The sequence below is a fragment of the Gymnodraco acuticeps genome, unplaced genomic scaffold, assembly GCF_902827175.1.
Source record: "Gymnodraco acuticeps unplaced genomic scaffold, fGymAcu1.1, whole genome shotgun sequence".
Taxonomy (NCBI): domain Eukaryota; kingdom Metazoa; phylum Chordata; class Actinopteri; order Perciformes; family Bathydraconidae; genus Gymnodraco; species Gymnodraco acuticeps.
The window spans coordinates 1,641,567-1,660,587 of record NW_022991513.1 but is presented as its reverse complement, the minus strand read 5'-3'; the positions used below and the strand labels follow the sequence as shown (position 1 = coordinate 1,660,587).

Genomic DNA, 19,021 nt, shown 5'->3' with positions numbered 1-19,021 from the left:
CTTTTTACTCCACTGCATCTGGGACCATTAGTTAGGCTACTACTTTCCATATTCAGATGAATAATATTATTTAACCATTAATCTACCCAGCAGAATATGGGGAAATAAAGAATTAGTTTAAGTTTTTACCAGTTTTAACATTGAATTGATGTAAACATTACCACATGAATAATCCTAATTTGATGATATGATAGACATATTAAATTAGCCCTTCTGCACACATCCAACCTTTATCCGCTAGTGGGCGCTCGAGTATTTGGAATCGAGGATTTAGGGAGAGTAATGCATGCAAAAACAATTATGCATCATCTGTAGCCTTCAATGAAATCCTAAACAAAGCAAATATGTCTATAATTATACAGCGCTTTTGAGGCACTTTTTCGAATTGAAACGGGGCGCGTGAATTGTTATTTACACATTCTGCGTTGAAAAATGAAAAGGATTTAGTGGAGCTGTTGCAAAGTGTCGTAAAGTCGCTGACGGCTGCCCTCGATCTGGCGCTCCCTTTCGGCAGAGAGGGGAACAGCTGTGTTGTATGTATCAGGCGAACAGACGACCTGCTGGGTAAACAAGAGTGGATGCATCGAAAGGCAGGAATGGCAACTTCGTCGAGGGCTTATAGTGCGACATTTCTACTCAGTCAAATAGAAACACAATAGACAGGTTGGTCTACCTTTTTGAATTCGATATGATTGTTTTGTGAGGCTAAATGGCTTAGTATGATCGGGTATTTGCTGAGTGAAGTGGAACTAGCCTTTACGTTAGCTTAGCTTGTAGCCATCCAGGGCCCATTGCCTTCGATGTTGCTTCTCGGCTCAGCTCGGGACTGTGTTGTCAGTTTCACAATCCCAGCCACTCTCCTCCTCGGATCGCGATTTCTATGCAGGCCTGTCTAGTTGCATTTAGGGTTAACATTTGGATAAATGCTCGTGTACAACTCTTGTCATTATTCCCCACAGGATATCACCTCTCATGTTACAAAAAGGACGGTGACATATTTTGAGAAAAGGACTTAGACCCAGGTACGTGCTGTCTTTGTTGTCTTCTGTCTGGAGTAACTAATATGTGTCAGGCTAGGTGGCTAGCTATCTTTTTTCATTTCTTTCGTGTCTTTATCTTAATTATCTCAATATAAGTTGATAAACATAGATATGCATCTTTAAATGGTTCTCCATTAACTCGAGTTTATCTGGCCCTAGTGACTTCAGCAGCGTTTGTGGGATACACACAGACAGCAGCCGAGTTTATTGTAATTGTTTAGCGTTGTAGAAACTGCTTAGCCTCAGTTTCAGGCTGCATACTGTCAAGCTTAATACATCTATGATGCTCTTTTTATTTGTGCTTGCCTAGCCAGAATGGTTGCTAGTCGTTTAGGAGACAGAAAGCACAGATAGAATTGTTAGCAGCAGCTCAGCAGTCCTGTCTCAGTCGTACATCTTGAATTGGTTTGCTGTTGCCATTTCTGTTACACCATATGTTTTATGAAAAAAGTAGCTGCGAAGGCTATAATTGATAGTATATGCAGTATCTCTTACTTATAGTTTTGAGTACCATTTATTTTTTTTTACTAGAAATGTGCATTATTCAGCCTTGGTGCATGGGTTTTTTCCCCCTTCAGGGCTGTCCTCTGAGGCCCCTGAATTCAGGCATGTCATTGCGCAGCTTCCTCTGTGGCATCTAAAGGACTCTCACTTATTAACTGAATTGTATATAAAAGCAGAAATCACTGTGGCCTATGTCAGGCATCATAAACCTCACTAGCTATTTTTCACAAAGGTTGCCGCTTCAGGTCAAGTGACAACTAACATGTTACTATGAAATCAGTTGTGAATGATTAATGCAATTACATTACTTAGTATATGTTCAGCCACATCACATACTAGTTAATGCAGTGCAACCACAGGAATACCAATAACACCTTTACCATCTAATCCAATCCTATACAAAAACCCTGCAGCAACACAACCAGGAATGTTGTTGTGTTACATTTGTACTGTGCCAGAGGGATGGAAAGGGAATTGTGAATAACTGCTCCACTATGGAATACAATGACTTCAATGCAGTAGTTGAATGTTTAGGCTATGTTTTACCATGTTTGTCAGGCTTTGTTTATTAGAAGCTTGATTTCAATGAAGGTAACATTAAATAGGAATCTTGATAGATGCAAGACATCCAAACGTCTTAATATTGGTAGTAGTGTAGTCTCAGGAAACAATGTTGATGGGACTAGTGCAGCATTGGTTTTGCTAGATCAGTTGTTCTTCCAGATAGACACATAGACAGGGTCAGTACAATATGTTCCTAGATACCTTTGTGAAAGTAAAAGTAGCTTCGTGAATTTGTTTTCTGATTACATCATATCAAGAAGTGTGGTTGGCTTGTCACTGTGGGTGATATCCCTACATGCGTATAGTGCATATTAATCATGTCATATTCTTCACACTGTTCTTAAATTATTAAAACGCAGTGTGTTTTTGCTAAAAATACAAAATTAGGATGTCCATACTGATTCTTTTGATCGGTAAAAGTAAATAAGCCTCTTCATTTCACTTGATTTAATATACTTGAATTGTTTTCCAACATGCAGCAATATCACAATATCCTGCTTGTGATCTAACCATTTAGGGGGATATTAGAACACATATATATGGGCATATCATTGAATTATATCCATTGCATTCAAATTAGCCTTCAGGTCTATTGACAGCTGAGGGCATGGGGACTTTTGATCTTGAGTCAATTTGTAAACCTTGTTTCTCAGAATCATGTTCCTTGTCAATGCCAACATCGCCGTTGACTGGCAGAGGGTGTAGTAGGTCATGACATGAGCCATCTGAAAATCGAAGAGTCTTAACAGAGACATGTACGCTTTGTTGTATTTAGAAGAAGCCTACATTTCAGCAATGCTGGAATTTGCCGTTGCTCCGGGAGACCTTACACTGCTGTGAAAATTCCGCCACTGTAACATGCCTCAAGAGTCTCTTTCTTCGGGAGTTACTTTTTAGTGATCAACATTTTTAACGAACTGTCCCAAAGTCAAGACGTAAACATGAGATCAGATTCATGGTGGATATCCCCCCTTGGGATCATATTTGTATTAAGTCTGTTTGAACTGTTCCGTTGAATCAAGAATAAAGCAAACACATCAGTATTGACTCAGCCATTACGTTTGACTCAGCCTGAGGGTATTTATTTCTATCTTTAATCAACAACCTTGGGTCCTGCGGTCTTAATTTGTACTAACATACATAATGACTGAGTGAATGAACATGTTTCCTACATGGAACACTGAAGTATTGTAGTAGGCATATTCATGTTTGCTTTTTGGACTGTGTGCTGTGGACCGATCAGTAAAATGCCAGAAAATAACTTGGAGTAATATTTAGTTTGAAGATATTCTGATGTGCTTTGATGTAAGTAAGACTGAAGTCAAACAACTAACCAAGGACAGCATACTGAGAATAACAATTATCATATGATCTGTATTATGAATATATTAAGTCTGGACAACAATGTAAATGTTGATGCTACATTTCTTTTCATCTAATAGTGTTACTGAAATGTGCCTCTCTTTTACTACCTAACTTTTGTTATTTATTTTGAAACCTTTTAAGATTTCCGTGGTAAACGTAGGTATTATAATTTGTCCAACAAGCTGTGTCGTCAATCCTGCAGAGACTAACGTTGTTACATTTAATAAAGGTTCCATTTTTTTATAGTGATCTGATGGATGGAATCCATACATTTAACGTGGTCATACATTATACATTTAAGCAGCAACTAGTCGTATCCTCAAACCAAACGAATCAGATTGGATTGACCTATTTAACATATGGAGTCAAAGTTGATCTTGACAAGGCACCATGATTTATCACTGATATTTGAACAGGCCATTGGTGACTGGCTTACATATGATTTATACTTAACAGTGTATTTTAGCATTGCATTGGTGGATGAATGAGAATAGTTAATTTCACTGTCAAACTCATAACTAATTGTGATGTTTTGCTTTTAATTCTTGGGAAATTGGTTGTCCTCTTTGGATTATTTGAACGTTTTTAGTCATTGACATGTTTTGTCATTCGGCAATCATGCAGCACAATGGATTGTGCACCTGTAACTCTTTTCCCTTCTTTTTTTCCAGGTTTTGTGAGATGCAGCGGATAGGTGCCTAAGAGCTGATGCGAGAGCCCTTTCTGTTTACCCTTTGAGGACGCACCTGCCACCATGAAGAGTGAGGTGCCAACTGAGGCCCCCAGCAGACAGGAGCATCTGAAGGAGCCGCTGGTGAACCCAGAGCCCATGGAGGCAGCCAAGAGCTTCCCTGACAACATGGAGGTGATCGGAAAGGCAGGCAGTGAATTTGAAACCCTGTGTGAGTCCAGGCATCGGCCCCTGAGGGACACAGGCACACACAGAGACTCAGAACGGACCCTACCTGGGCGCAGAAAAAGAAAAGGCCAACAGGCAGGGCCCTCAGACTGCTCGCTGAAGGAGGGCCACATCAGTGAGAGTTCACTGGCCCCGCAGCGTCCCAGGGTAGAACTTTTACAGCACCCCAGTGAGGACGAACATAATCACGATTCCTCCTTTAGTGACTGTGCTTCTTCCCCTTCCTCGAGCCTGCGATTCGGGGACTCAGACACTCTTAGCTCAGAGGAGGAGGGGGGGGAAGCTGGAGCAACAGGGGGCCAACACAAGGCTCCTGCTCTGACGACAGGCGGAGCCGCTGGAGTTGGCCTGCGCCCTGTTCTGGGTCGAACTCGGGGGAATCGCTCTCATAAGTGGGTGCGGTCTGAAGCTGAGCCAGTGCTGCTGAAGCGGCCGTGTCTGAGCAGCCGGCGGCCTCTTCATAGGAAGCGCTTTTTGAAAACACCTCCTGGAGGGGGTCAGCGGACTCAGAAGCAAAAGGAAAGACTACTACTGCAGAAAAAGAAACGCGAAGTGATTGCACGAAGGAAGTATGCTCTACTCCACAGCACCAGTAGTTCCAGCGAGGAGCTGAGTAGTAACTCTTCCTCCCCCTCGTCTACGGAAGCAGAAGATGAGCTGTATGTAGATGTCAGCAGCACCAGCAGCCAGCCCAACAGTGCTACTGTAGCCACAGGTAATTACAAACCATCACTCTACTACAGTTTTATGAATGTGTTGCAATGCTGTTTAATATTGTTTTACAGATTGGTTTCAAGTAGGCTGTATCACATTGTAAACCAAAGGGAAGGCTCAGGAAGCATAATACTGTTGGATTTCAGTGTGATCACCATAGTACCACGGACTACAGAGTGACTATGCATTTAGGGTCAGTCATTGCGTGTATTTTGAAGGCTCACTTGGAGAAGGTAAATGTATTTTATTGATAAACAATCCATAAAATAAGCTTTGAATGGCTAACACAGTAGGATAGGGCCGTTTGTAACTAATGTTAGATAAGAGGGCTGAAGAGTTATCAATATCATGAAAAGTATGTCTCCTTATGCTCACAGGCACCAGAAACTCTAACGTTGCAGAAGTGATGCACAATCCAGCATGAATTAACATTTTGAATGCTGTAAATTGCTGCAATAGGAATTAATATTATGCACTGAAAAGCAGAACAGAAACACCGAAATGAAGAGGTCAACACATTATACAACTTTCAAAATGAGCTGGCCTCACAAAATAGGTTGTTAGTGTTGTTGCTTTCAGAAAGTGTTAAGCTTTTCAACCAAAGATTTCCAGTTCCCTTCACTGTTATTATGTGAAATGAATTGTCTATAGCAGAAGTGTGATGATGGTACGCGATTGCACTTATTGTCTGTTTACTAAAGCAAGATCAAGAGTGTCTACAGGTTTTTCATTCTGCACCTGGTGATGTCATCCTACCTCTCAACCAGAGAATAGGAAGTAAACCGAGAACTCACCTCCTATGTGTTCAGCTGTAGTGAAAACATTATGGCTCATGCCTTCCACATGGCATCCTATTGCTGCTCGACTGAGTCCCACATTAAAATACTAGGAGGTAAATGTAAAAAAAAAGAAGTATTTAAGCCTTTAAATTCACTTTTGCATAAACAAGGTAACCTTGCAACATACATAAGATTATGGTCTGTGTGTCTTGTTATGGTTTGGGCACAGCTGATGTAGGAGTTGCTACTCCCCTCTGCTGTTCATAGTCCCACACCTGGCGGGCTGTAATGGAAACTGCAGCCCTCTGTACCTGTCAGAACAACAGGTTTATACGCCTCCTAAATCTAAACTTTCTGCTCTGTATATTTTGAAGTAGCTGTTTAGCCTCAGCAATTCTTCTTCTGCTGTGATCCTATGGGAGAATGGAAAGTTAGTTGTTGTGCCTTTATGGGGGGGGGGGGGGCAGCTGGGAGGAAACTCAGGCTCTGTTTAGTGACAGCCTTTGCATAGATACAGCAGGTCTCACAGGGAAAACCAGGCATTTGTTTACAGTAGGAGGCAAGTGATGAAACCTGCCTTCTGAAGGCTGGAGCAGGTGTGTGATGTAGCCTGGGTTAATTCTACCTCTAACACAAGGACAAGTTCATTAATTATATGAAAAGTTAAATTGATATGACAGTCAGACCTGCACTGTTGTTTTAAGATATATAAATATAAATCCCATTGTGCTTGCTTTTGACATCATCAATAGCAGTCAGTCCTGTAAATATGAGCAAATGGCTTGTTGGACTACAGAAAGTTGTCCCATGTTTTTGACATTTTTGATCCGGAGTTATGTTATACGGTATTTATTTGACCTAACAAACCCTGTAGACATTACAATTTTCTACAAGTTGTAAGAAAAGTAGGATGTTGTTGTTTGTGTAACCATGTGAAGGCTTCACCTCAGTGCCAGGCACCACGTCTTGCAGAGGGTGCTAAGCAGCAGTTCTCAGGGGACATTTGGAATATAAATCACACTAGGGAATTATGGCCAGGCACTAAGTGTTGTGCCCAACAGCACAGTTTTCTTTTTCTGCAGCATAACATTGTTTGACTTTGTTCATCACTAACACAAGTTATGTAGCAATTACATTTAGTGAAAGGCTTCAGTGCAGTCACTGTACTGGTGAGTCTGAACAGAGACAGCTTAATGTTCTGTCTATATTGAATACAAATGTGTATATAAAGATTGGAAACAATAGAGGTGACCGAAAAAGGTTATTTAGATTTAACTTTTTTGAATTTAGAAGGGGACTTGTAACTTTACGAACAACATTTCATATATAAATAAACATTGATTGATTTGTGTAACGATAAAAGTTGTTGTGCTCATTTTATGAAAATTGTAATAATGTTATACTATAATACTCTAATAACTGCTATTTATCAGTCAACTACCCTCATCTGTGTTCGTTTTGATCCCTTTTGCAACCACCTATTCCATGTGAGCTCACCTGAGGGGACTCACACGGTATTTAGTTCAGGCAGAGATAAAGTGAGATCTAGTGCACAGGCAACCAATCACAGCGCAGATTTAGGAACGTGGAAAGGGAAAAAGCCAATCCCAACGCAAACAGAGTTGAGCACTGATGACCTACATTTCTCCCGGTAAACTGTTAAGCCCGATGATACTGCTGTTAGCATGATGAAACTGGAGAAATACTATCTGGCTACCTACACAACTTGCTTTTTCAATTGAAGCCATGCAAAAAGACCAGAAAGGCAGAACCAGGCTTACAAAAACAACCCAGTAAAGTGTGAAATATATATATGTAATTCCTTATAAATAAACCCAAGCAGTCAAGCTAGAAGTTATTATTTCAAGTATGTATTTTCTGTCGATTGTATTGTAGTTGTAAGCTTTCTCTGCTTTTGTCAGATTGTTTTGTGTATGTCTAAACTAATTCAACTGGTGTGCAGGTGCCCTGGATGAGGATGTGGTTGTGATCGAGGCAACTCCTGCTCCAACTCCTGCTGTCCCTGCAAGCGAGGAGATCAACGTCACCTCAACAGACAGTGAAGTGGAAATTGTCACAGTCGGAGATGGTTTCAGGTAGGCACTTCAGCTTTTTCAACAAGCATTGACATAAAATGCTTATGTTCATTTTACATTACAGTAGCTTAACTGCCCCGTACAACAAGGGGTATGAAGTGTATTCATAGTGGTTTTGTTTTAGAGATGCACCGTTCATGGCAGTCTTATTCTTCTCATTTAGTTTTCTGTAAACAGCGTGTGGTCCCTCCCTTTGCTTTGTCTAAAGGTGTTAGCAGGCAGGAGGACACCACTTTTTAGATGGATAATAAATATAGAATATTTTTCTTGTTTGAACAAAAAGTCGACTTTTCCCATCAAAAGAAAGTTACAAAAATGTGTGTGTATGCTGATGGTTATAGTTTGGTTTAGGACCTAATATTGCACCCTGAGGTACACCACAAATATTCTTGCCAAATGAAAGAGCATTTGTTATTGGGAGTTATCTGGACTTTTGAAACCTGGAGCTCAGGACAAGCTTCACAGTTTTATTTGCATGACTGATCATGTGGTGGTGTTCTCCTTTCTTAAAGCGTGAAGAACCCCCTTTCCCTTTTATGTGTTGATTACTAGGCTAGTCTTTGTCTTTTTTAATAACAATAACATGTTGTGTTTTATTCCTAATGTTTGCCTTTGGCTGGGTTCTTTACTTGAACTTGGATGTTAGTCAATAGTCTGCCTTCTCTTTTTATTATTACTCATCCTATCATGAAGCACCAGTGTATTGGATTAGGGCGTTCTTGAGCGTGTGTCGCACTTGTGATAGCGCACATGAAGCAACAGACAAGGAACAGTGAATGAAGCAATATTCTGGTTGTTTGGAAAATAAACATGTAGGCAGTGGAGAAACAACTGGACGATAAGCTTGGATGGACATTTTATTTATGGTTTCACTATGAAACCTCTTTTAATTGTAATTGTATTTATTATTTATTCAAGATGACTATAGAAAACAACCATTTGGGTTTTGTCACTATAAACATTCTTCAATTGCTCGCAGAAATGCCGTTTCACTTGATTAGGACTGTAACCACAGTATCTGTTAGTGTTTGCATGTATAATAGAAGTAAAAAGGGAGTAAATGCAGTTTGCTGATTGTTAACGTTTAAAATCTGTATGGTTTCGTTATGATTAAACAGCAGAGGCTGGGTGGGTTGCAATGTACTCCAGTGTTTTGCTCATTCCATAGCTTGCATTGCCCAGATAGAATAGGCTGCATGCCTCGTTGTTTATAGAAACAAAACCACATCAGGCTGAAGGGACCTGCTCTTTGCCCATGTTGTTTGATTCTAGAAATGCCATACATAAAGCTGACTGCTTTTGAGAACAAAGGTTCATAATAAGTCGGTGGCATGAGTGGGCAGCTTGAGTGGCAAGGGAATAGTTTTCAGTTTGAGCACGCTGAAGGGTCATTTGCAACCAAAACTTTTGCCCTTCATATTATATTACTTGTTATTAACACTGACTGTGTTGTTAAGAGCAAGTGCCAAAGTGAAACACTAAATGTTATATTTTTTTACTAAAATGTTTTCGATCGCTCTAGCCCATTTACTAGAAAATGTTACCTGGTTTCAATTCATTTCTATAACACAGTTTGTAATGGTCAGAAAGTAGAATGAGGCAGGTAATCATTGTCAACAAATCTCAACTATAATTGTAGACGCACACAGTGATATCTAACTGGTAATGGCAGCGATGTATGCACAGATAAATGTTGTATATTGAGCTGTTTAAGAGGAAAATGTCTGACAAGCTCTTGCCCACTGTGATATCTCTGACCAAAAGCTACATTTTGAGTCCATCAATCAGTTCCTGTAAGTAAACCTAAAACACATTATATACCAGAACAAACTGTAAACCCAATGAATCTGTATCATGTCCACTATATCATCTTATAGAACACCAAACTAGTCTGATCCTTTTGAAAGGGCATGGCTAAATAGGGTAGTTGATTATGCTTTAAGAAATATGTTAAGTATTAATAGGTGTAATTGGAATATGGCTCTGTTTTTTTTAGATCTGCTAAATATCTACAGTGCGAGAGCAAGACTTTAGATAGATAGCTCCCACTGTGATTCCCGGCAGCCCAAGACATTTTCCTCACCACATTAAAAAATCGTATTTCTCAATTTTATAATATGCCTTCCTGTCTCAATTCTCCCTAATAATACTCCTCTAATTCCTCATGTAGGCGATTAAGCAGCTCAATTCGCAAACCTCTGCCCCTGTGCTACCCTCTATCTATATCCCTTTGTAATCTTTTTCCAACACAGTATCTATCCTTCTTCCATACTTTCCGTCAATGCATCAGTAATATCTGAAAATAGTTCCCAGGAGTGATTTCACCAAGCTGGGAATGCTATGGCTTGTCTAATCTTCCTGTTTTCCTGACTGTCAAAGATGTCCTGGCTCGCTGGAGAATGCAGCGATGAGCTTCTCTGAAGGGGGGGATGGGCGGCAGGGGAGCAGGAGGGCGGGGAACCAAAGGCCAACAGAATGAGCAATGAAAGCTTTGTTGACACCGCCAGTGGTCTGATTTGTGAATGTGTGTTTGTGTGCAGTTTTGTTCAGTATGGACGCAGGACACACGTACACAAAAAACACATAGTGTAGTTGGGCTCTGGCTTTATTTGGTAGTGTAATAATGTGTGTTCTATGTGGAAATGCCAAGTCTACCAAGATATTCTATTTTGAACAACCTTCATGGGGTTGATAATGTTTGACTTCTGTTAAAACGTTAAAGAGAGATACAACTTCATGGTCGTACGATTCAGTTCAACTACATCCTCCACAATTATCATAAAGTTGAATCTTTGGTATTGTGTTTAAAGTCTGGCCATATTTTGTTTTTGTCCGTGTCTAACATGATAAAGTCAGGGTTAGGACAGTATTCTCGCTTCTGCTTGTACAAAATGTGGAAGTTCAAATACAGTTTGTCAACCAACAGCGGCACGTTAGGTATTTTGTGCAAAATGTCACTAGAATTGGGGCAAAGCAACATTTTGTAACACAAACCTGCTCTTTCACATTGCTCAGTGACATGCTGTCAGTATTGACATGTTTCATTTGAACTGTTTATTTGTTGGTGTCGCTCCACAGTTCGCTCGCAGTGCTTTAAGAGAACATTCCAGTGTTTTAACAGTGCATTGTTGGGCGTGTTTGGCAGCAGTTTTACCCAGATAGCAGTATGTTACAATAAACAAGGATTATGTAGAGGATATGGATAGAAAAAATAAAATGCCTCGATCAGATGCTGCCCTGATTCTGTATATCAGATCAGGACATGCGTAGCAATCCCCACACTTTTTGAATGTGTAAATCCTATTCATGTTTGAAAAAGTAAAGTTGTGCCTGCATTTGAGATGGCTACAAACAAACGGATTTGAAAGTCCCCTGCATTTATTGACTGAGCCACAAATATGTCCTATGAACCTAAAATAATAACCTCTCCCACTAACATTTGGAGCTTTACTAGACATTCATCTTGCAGATTAAAGTCCACTTGCCCAAATGTTACTTAAAACGTATGCCAGCAATCAAAGCTGTAAACAAAACTTTGTACTAGTTTGGTCAGATTTTCTTTGGATCTTTTACAACCGATGCCTTTATTTAGACTTTATATATCTTGCTTATATTCTCTAGTCTAAATGGTTATCTTACATTATAAAGTATAGACATGTAAGGGCTATTTTTACATGTAGCCAACTAAAAGTGTACTTTGTAAGATCTCGTGTTGCTAATTGATAAGTATGTGGTAAAGCAACATCTAAAGGCTTTGCAATGCAGTCTGTGATTAAATAATACATTTTCCTTATTTTAGATAAAGGGACAAGCATCGGCCGGTTCTCTCCTCACTGCCGAGTTAAAAAGTGATGTCATTATATCCCGAATTGTGAAGACAAACGTGATTTGTTTAAACGGTGCAAAGTGTGTTTCATCAACACATTGTTTAGCCCTCTTACAGCATTGAATCATGCCTTGAATGACCTCATTCCTTTTAAATGTTAACCCAGTAGTTTACTGCAGATCTCAGCCCCCCCCCTCTTCCCTGGGGCTCGTGCTCACATCACCTTGGCACAACCTCAGCCCCCCATTCCCATAGTGTTCATGTTTACAATGTACTGTTTTCATCTTGCCTCCTCCCCCCTACCCATCTTACCCCCAGGAGATCATAGTGGTAAACAGATATTTACAAAATAATCCCAGGTCTACTTAATTAGGCTCCCCTCCCTAATGGCCAGTGTGGCTCCCTGGGATCAACCAGAGCGGAGGAGCCTGGCCATTTATACACCAACACACCCACCATGTGCCCCTCTCTGCACACCGCCCTCATTGCTATGTGTTTGGTTGGTAGGACAGGCACACTGTGTGTATGTATGCACAAGTTTGCTTTAGCGATTTGTGATATATGAAAGTTAATAAGCTTTCCCGTCTATTCCACTTGCATTGTGCAACATGTCTCACAGGAAATTGAATTGGAAGCAGACAGTGTGAGCTGATGGGAATCCCCCTTATCACCAACAGCAGGGAGAAAGGCATTTCCTGCATTAACACACATCTGAGGAATGTGATCAAAGCCAAACTAATTCAGCATAAAGAGGAATAGATCAATAATTTAACCAGTCAATAACCTTGCATACTATTATTTATGCATTAGCTATTTGTTTATACAATCTTTGAACTCATGTGCTTACATTTGATTATACACAACCAAGACATGTATGTTCCAGTATTCCATTTAATGAAATACATTTAAAATATGAAATCATAAAAACTAAAATGTTAGTTAGTCGCTTCGCTTGATAGATGCCTGACAGAAATAATGAAGCATTGCTAGGGTTTTCATTTTTCAAGGCAACACAAGTTTATTTATATAGCACCTTTCAACACAAGGCCATTCAAAGTGCTTTACAAAAATGAAATGCATAACTTTTATATACATACATACAGGGTTAACATTTTTCCAATTGTTTCTTTAATCGCAAATAGTCCCCCACTCTCTGCTGGTTAAAAACTGTCTCTTTGTGTCAATGGAAACGTTTTCCAGTTCACCTGACTTGTCTGATTCTTTTCTGCTGAAATCTTAGGCAATTAACGATATGTTGAATCCCTTTATAATGTTGTATGTGTCTATGATTTAATCAATAAGAGTCACCAAGCTAGTTAATGGTTTAATTTGACACACCAATAGCTCCGTAGCTATGATACATTTGTGTTTAACAAGGCAATGTTTTTGGCTCTCATCGTACAGCCTTTTCCCTCAGCTCCTGTGCAGTTTTTTTAAACACTCAGGGAACAGCAGCTCAATCCCCTAGCCACAAAGCTCCATGGTATCCGGCTTTACGGCACTCCCATATAGCCTCTAGTCTGTTGTCCCCCGGGCTCACCCCTCCTCCCTCTGATCCCAGCGCTTTACGGCACTGTGGGGGGAAATGCAGCTATTCCTTGGCCTTTTCCTACAGTCTCTGAGAGCAAAGGGTAGAGCGACAGAGCCTTTGAGAGAGAAAATTAAAAGGAAGAAAAGAGGAAGGGCCGAAGGCAGGGCAGGAGAGGTACAGAGCATTCAAGCGAGATATAGGAAAAGGGAAGGTGGGTGGAAAAAATTGCGAGATTTAGATGGAAGGAGAAGGGGGGGGGGGTGGTTGTAGCTGTCCAGCTCCATGATGGCAGTACAGAGGAAAAAGCTAGCTGTAGTTTCTTACATCTAAAAAAGTGTGTGTTTGCTTGTGCTCTGGTGTTTTCGAGTCAACTTGTGTGCGCTACAAAGTGTGTACTGGGTCTACAAAGTGTGTACTGGGTCTACAAAGTGTGTACTGGGTCTACAAAGTCCTACCATTCTTATACTTTCATACATAACAGAACAAATCTGTGGGATACATAGACCACAAACACTGTTTTGTTTACATGATCAATGATGATACATGAATTACTCTCATATAGATGCATAAACATTATTAAATGTAAGCTAATCTAATTAAAAAAAGGCTGTCTTATAATGGACTCCTTGGTTTGTGACTGTTATCTTTCTACAAATAGAATCCTATGCACTAAACAAGTGCTCTAAAAATAAACCTATGAGGAAATATCTCTGTTTGCTCCGAAAATTAAATAACCTGCAACAGAACAACACTCACATCAGAAGACAAGCACTCTCTGCAAGTGCGCTGGAAATATTCTGACATACTCAAATAGATTGAAGACAGTGGCTTTGGAACATGAACAAAATATTCCCAGTTTTGCCCTTATTCTGGAAAAGACAACATTCATACTAAGCTGTTTACATGGCCAGTTACATTACATTTTCAGGTTTAAACACACCTGTCAATATAGATGTTGTTTCTAGCGGTGGTGGACCCCCTTTTTACTTTGTATATCCGCATTTATTTTTTTGATCAAATGTTTTTATTCACACACGTACATTCGCAATTATGAAAATGTCCACAATGCAAAAATGTACGCATTTCCAAAAATTAAATCTAAAAAATCTATTCTGAATGAGCTGTATACATGTTAAAATAATGCTCATTAAGGCCGAGTAATATGGGCATAACATACATATATGAATTGGAAAACCCCATTCAATATGCTGTATACATAACAGTCATTGTAAATGTTAGTATTTGCTCCATATAAGGACGTTTGACCTGAGAAAAACGTCAATCCTCAATTTGCCAAGACAGTGCGACTATTTTATTTCCTTCGCAAAAGGTAAATGTAACAGATGACCAAAGTCTGGCTGCGACTGTGGGACTACTTTCTATTGAAGTTAGATGTAATTGTTTTTTTGTCTGTGTGTCTACAGGTCTCGCTCAGTGGGGGGTCTTAGCAGGATTTGGTCTAGCAGTTGCTCCCAGAATCGTCTCCAGGAGCCACGCGGACGTCACCGACTCTCCACTGTCATCCAACCACTGCGTCAGAATGCTGGGGAGGTGGTGGACCTCACTGTGGATGAAGATGGTAAGAAAACACTTTTTCTGATCAAACCACCTGCCAGCAGTGACACCATGATATGTTGCTATGTGAAGGTCTTAGACATTCCTCTTTTGTAAATTTTAATGGATGCTTAGATTGCTAAACACAGATGTGCATACATTATCCACTTAGTCATAAGAATAAAGAGTTTGTTGTTCTTCAATATTAACCATTCATGTTAACTTTGTGTAAAAGGGAGCTGCTTCAGAACTATAGATGTTTGTGTGACTCTCTTTATCAGCCCACGCCCATGACGGAGGGTATTAGAGCATTTGCATTTTCAATGAGTTAGAGAGGGAAATTAATTTGTGAATATGAAAAGCAGATAGAGTGCGCACACTGGAATACTAATAGGCTCTTCTGTTGTCTTCCACTGATAAACCGAACCAGCCTGTGTGAAGTTCACACAGGCTACAGGCCATAAGAGCATCACTTTATTAGATCAAGTGTCAAATTTGAAGTTATCACATGAATTGTGAAAACTGTGTCTTTTAATCTACTAAAAACAAATGGTTCATCTACATGTTTTTGTGTATGAGTTTTGTGTAAATGTTCTCAAATGAATGGAGCACAAAATACATTTGACCCATTTTAAAAACGTACATAGTCATATACAGACCCCTCCTCTTTTAGTGAGTTCAGACTTTATTATTAAATATTTACAGTAACTTTTTTTGGTTTAGTAACTCAAGAAATGTAACCTTCTAACGTTTTGTCCAAGAGCTGCATTCTCTTTTTCTGTCCTTTTTTAAATGCAGATTCAAACCTGTAGGTGTCCCTCTGAGAAGAATATTGTTCTGAATCAGCACCTGACTTTTTCTCCCCGCAGATCTCACAGTTGTGCCAACAACCTCTGGCAGCATTCACCCTCAAACCGTCAGGTCGTCCTCTTCATCATCTTCTCATCATGCCTCTACCTCAGAGCTCAATGATGCACCGGGCCCTTCCACTAGCTGCTCGGGCTCAATACCTGAAAGTATGCACACCCAGAGGCTGAGTGGCTCCAGCCGCACAGCCACAGAGGGTAAGACAGGACCAGAAGCTTTAAACTACTTCATTTCAAATCTTATGCTCTGAGACAGCTTGGGTCCAAACATATTTCCTTTAAGCTGCTGATATAACTGAAAAACTACTAATCATCTTACCTGTAGTATTGGAGCTATTTATCCATCTAGATTTTGGTGTGAGTTGCCGAGTGTTAGAGATATGTCAGAGATGCACGCTTTCTTCTGCGCCCTGATCGTATTGGCAGGTATGCCAATGCCCACGGCATTCTGCTGCATGTCGTCCCCTCTCTCCCCTGCCTTTCCTGTTGCAAATGTTCACTACCAATTAAAATTAAGGGAAAATAATTTAAAAAGATTAGAGTGACCATATATAGAACACAAGCAGACGAAGGTAGACTTCTCTAAGGCTGATATTTCCAACCCTCTGCAACTCACACTAAACAATCTAGATTGATAAATAGCACTACAGGTAAGAGGAATAATATAATCTTCTTTTATTTTGTGGGCAACTGTCCTTCTAAAATCTTAAAACATTAAAGTAGCCAAGTTAAACTGCTTTCATATTCAAAACAAAAATCATTTTCCATCCATGTTTACTTTCTGTTAGCTGATGCCTTTTATATACACTACGGCCAGAAATAAACTGGCACACATAATGTTCAAAAAAGTGTCGTTTTTTTCTTTGTGGCACGTTTGAAGGTACTAGATTTTCAAAAACCGATGTGTACATTTCTCCATGGATTAAGCTTTCCATACTAACATAATATTAATATTTGCAATATTGTACCTTTATCTTTTTTTAAATAAAAAAATATTTTAAATATTACATATTGTATAGTCACATGTTGTTTTTCTTATTTTTTGCCATTTTTAAAATGCTCTCCTGCTGTTCCATCCTATATTTTCCCTACTCATACTGTATGTCTTCCACCCTTCAGATGACAGCAGAACAGGTTTGTCTGGTACAGCAGGAGAGAACGCTGGCGCAGCCATGCCTCGGCTCCCGTCCTGCTGTCAGCAGCACTCCCCGTGTGGAGGCCCCTCCACCGGTCACCTGTCCCTGAGCCACTCCCACTCAAGCTGCCTGCAGGCGGCGTCCTCTCAGCAGACCGGGGGCCACGTTCACAACCACAGCAACGCTCACCACTTCATCCACCATGTCCACCACCCCGCTCCACAGCCCCCCGGGACCCTGCCCTTTCAGGAGCCCAGCTGCCCCGTGGAGCGGCCCAGTGCTCTGCCCGCGTCCTGTGCTGGAGTTGGCGGCACCGGCAACCCGGCCCACTACCACGACCAGGTATGCCCACACTGCTATTAGTAACACAATGGCACAATTGTTTTTTGATTTGTTTCTCTAAGTGCTGTTTGCTGTTCTTGAATTGGGTTTTCCTCGCCATGTTATTTATTGATAACAAAAAAAGACACTATTAGCAGCTCCTAAACAGCTGCAATTGTTTTTAAGACACTCAACAATGCAGTCAAGTTAGCCTTATATTGTTCTTTAACACAGTGATTCTCAAACTTTTTTCAATAATGTACCCCCTTTGAAAAAAAAATTCAGCCAAGTACCCCCTGATCAGCGCAAAAACTATTTGTTACGGGAAAAAAGCTATAAAGAGGCACAGTACAGCCTTGCACCATCAGTGTCTGATTTATTAAAACAACAACATTGTAACTGAGAAACACTTAAATGCTACATTTCAAATGTTTACAATCCATCACTAAATTCATGGCCAACCAATTTTAATATCATTTAATAACACTAAGACGACATTAGTTGCATTGAACTGATCTTTTGAATAAGTTGTACTTACAATTTAGTGAGAAACATGGGATTGTGCTTCACTGAGGATCTTTGTCATTCGGACTGCAGTTATTACACTTCACGTTTTGAAATATGTGTAACTCTAGTCTATGAATATAAAACCCACACTGCTCAAACTTCGTTACTTTTGCTAAAATTGGTATATTTTTCTTTTCTTTTTTTTCATTAACATAAAATAAATCTCACTTACCCCCTGCAGTACTCCAACGTACCCCTAGGGGTCCGCGTACCCCTATTTGAGAACCATATCTTTAACATAACTTCAGACTACTCCAAATCTGCTTTCATGAAAAAAGGTCTGTCCTAAGGCCTTTATTATTTGTTGCAGAGAAAGTGGGAGAAATGTTTAAAGAGCAACTTGCAGGTTAGACACACCAGTGAATAAATGTGTAGGAAAATGTATACACTAGATTTTCCCAAAAAATATACATAAAGCTAGAGTTAGCTACAGTTAATGTTAGCTAACGTCGGTCACATCGCAACATTGTAAAGTTAGCTATCATATATCAGGCTATAACTAAAGTAGTATTGATAATATAGTAACGTTACTGGCAGGACTGTTGATACTGATCCATAACAGAAACTAATGCGCAAGTATCAGCCGTATCTCGCGTTTGTTACGGTATCTGAGAGGACCCAAACGCAGGACACGGCAGAGTGTTGAAAAAGGGTTTATTAGTCGACGAGGTGCGGGGAGTAGAATCCGGCTGGAGTGGCGAGGACGTGGCAGCTGGTGGCGGCAACACGGCGGTCGGAGAATGATCCTGGAGCACAAGAAGAAAACACGTTAGACGCTAAAACATCCAGGTATGAGAAAATAGCTATAATGCTAAGTAGCCTTGAAGTTATACCACTGTGGTTCTCATTCATAACACTCCGTTCGATGTCTCACTATGGGATGCGCCTCAACGCGTATGCAAACAGAAGCATCAATCTCATTACGCCAATCCTGATTGGCTGGTGATCTTGACGTCTACGTCAGGGAATCCACCCACCTTTTAAGTAGCTTGCGCTACGTCGCAGCGTCATTCAAACACCTCTTCTCGCTTCAGAGCACATCTCGAATATCAGTAACCGGGCTAGCTTAACGGTCCACAGACTGAACCCAAGCTAACATTCGGTCGACGGGCGCTTGCCGGTTACTTTTTTGCTTTGCAGAAGAATTGAACAAATATTAACACACCAGTTAATATTGTAATCTGCCCCGCCGTTTTTTCTTTCGGAATAACGGTAAGGTTTGATTTTTTCTTCAAACAG

At 40.3% G+C, this 19,021-nt stretch overlaps 1 protein-coding gene across 3 annotated transcripts in view; it reads left to right on the top strand.

The window, feature by feature from the left end:
• Positions 1-525: 525 nt before the first annotated feature.
• rnf111 (ring finger protein 111) overlaps positions 526-19,021 on the top strand; it is a 33,406-nt gene continuing 14,910 nt past the window's right edge. For 2 of the 3 annotated variants that reach the window (XM_034197005.1, XM_034197003.1), the window contains exons 1-7: positions 526-663; positions 960-1,022; positions 4,145-5,107; positions 7,849-7,981; positions 14,763-14,917; positions 15,762-15,956; positions 16,878-17,236. In XM_034197005.1, the coding sequence (XP_034052896.1) occupies positions 4,228-5,107; positions 7,849-7,981; positions 14,763-14,917; positions 15,762-15,956; positions 16,878-17,236 (1,722 nt within the window). In that variant the 5' untranslated portion in view covers positions 526-663; positions 960-1,022; positions 4,145-4,227. The remainder of the gene's footprint in view (positions 664-959; positions 1,023-4,144; positions 5,108-7,848; positions 7,982-14,762; positions 14,918-15,761; positions 15,957-16,877; positions 17,237-19,021) is intronic. The other variant, XM_034197004.1, reaches the window with a different exon arrangement.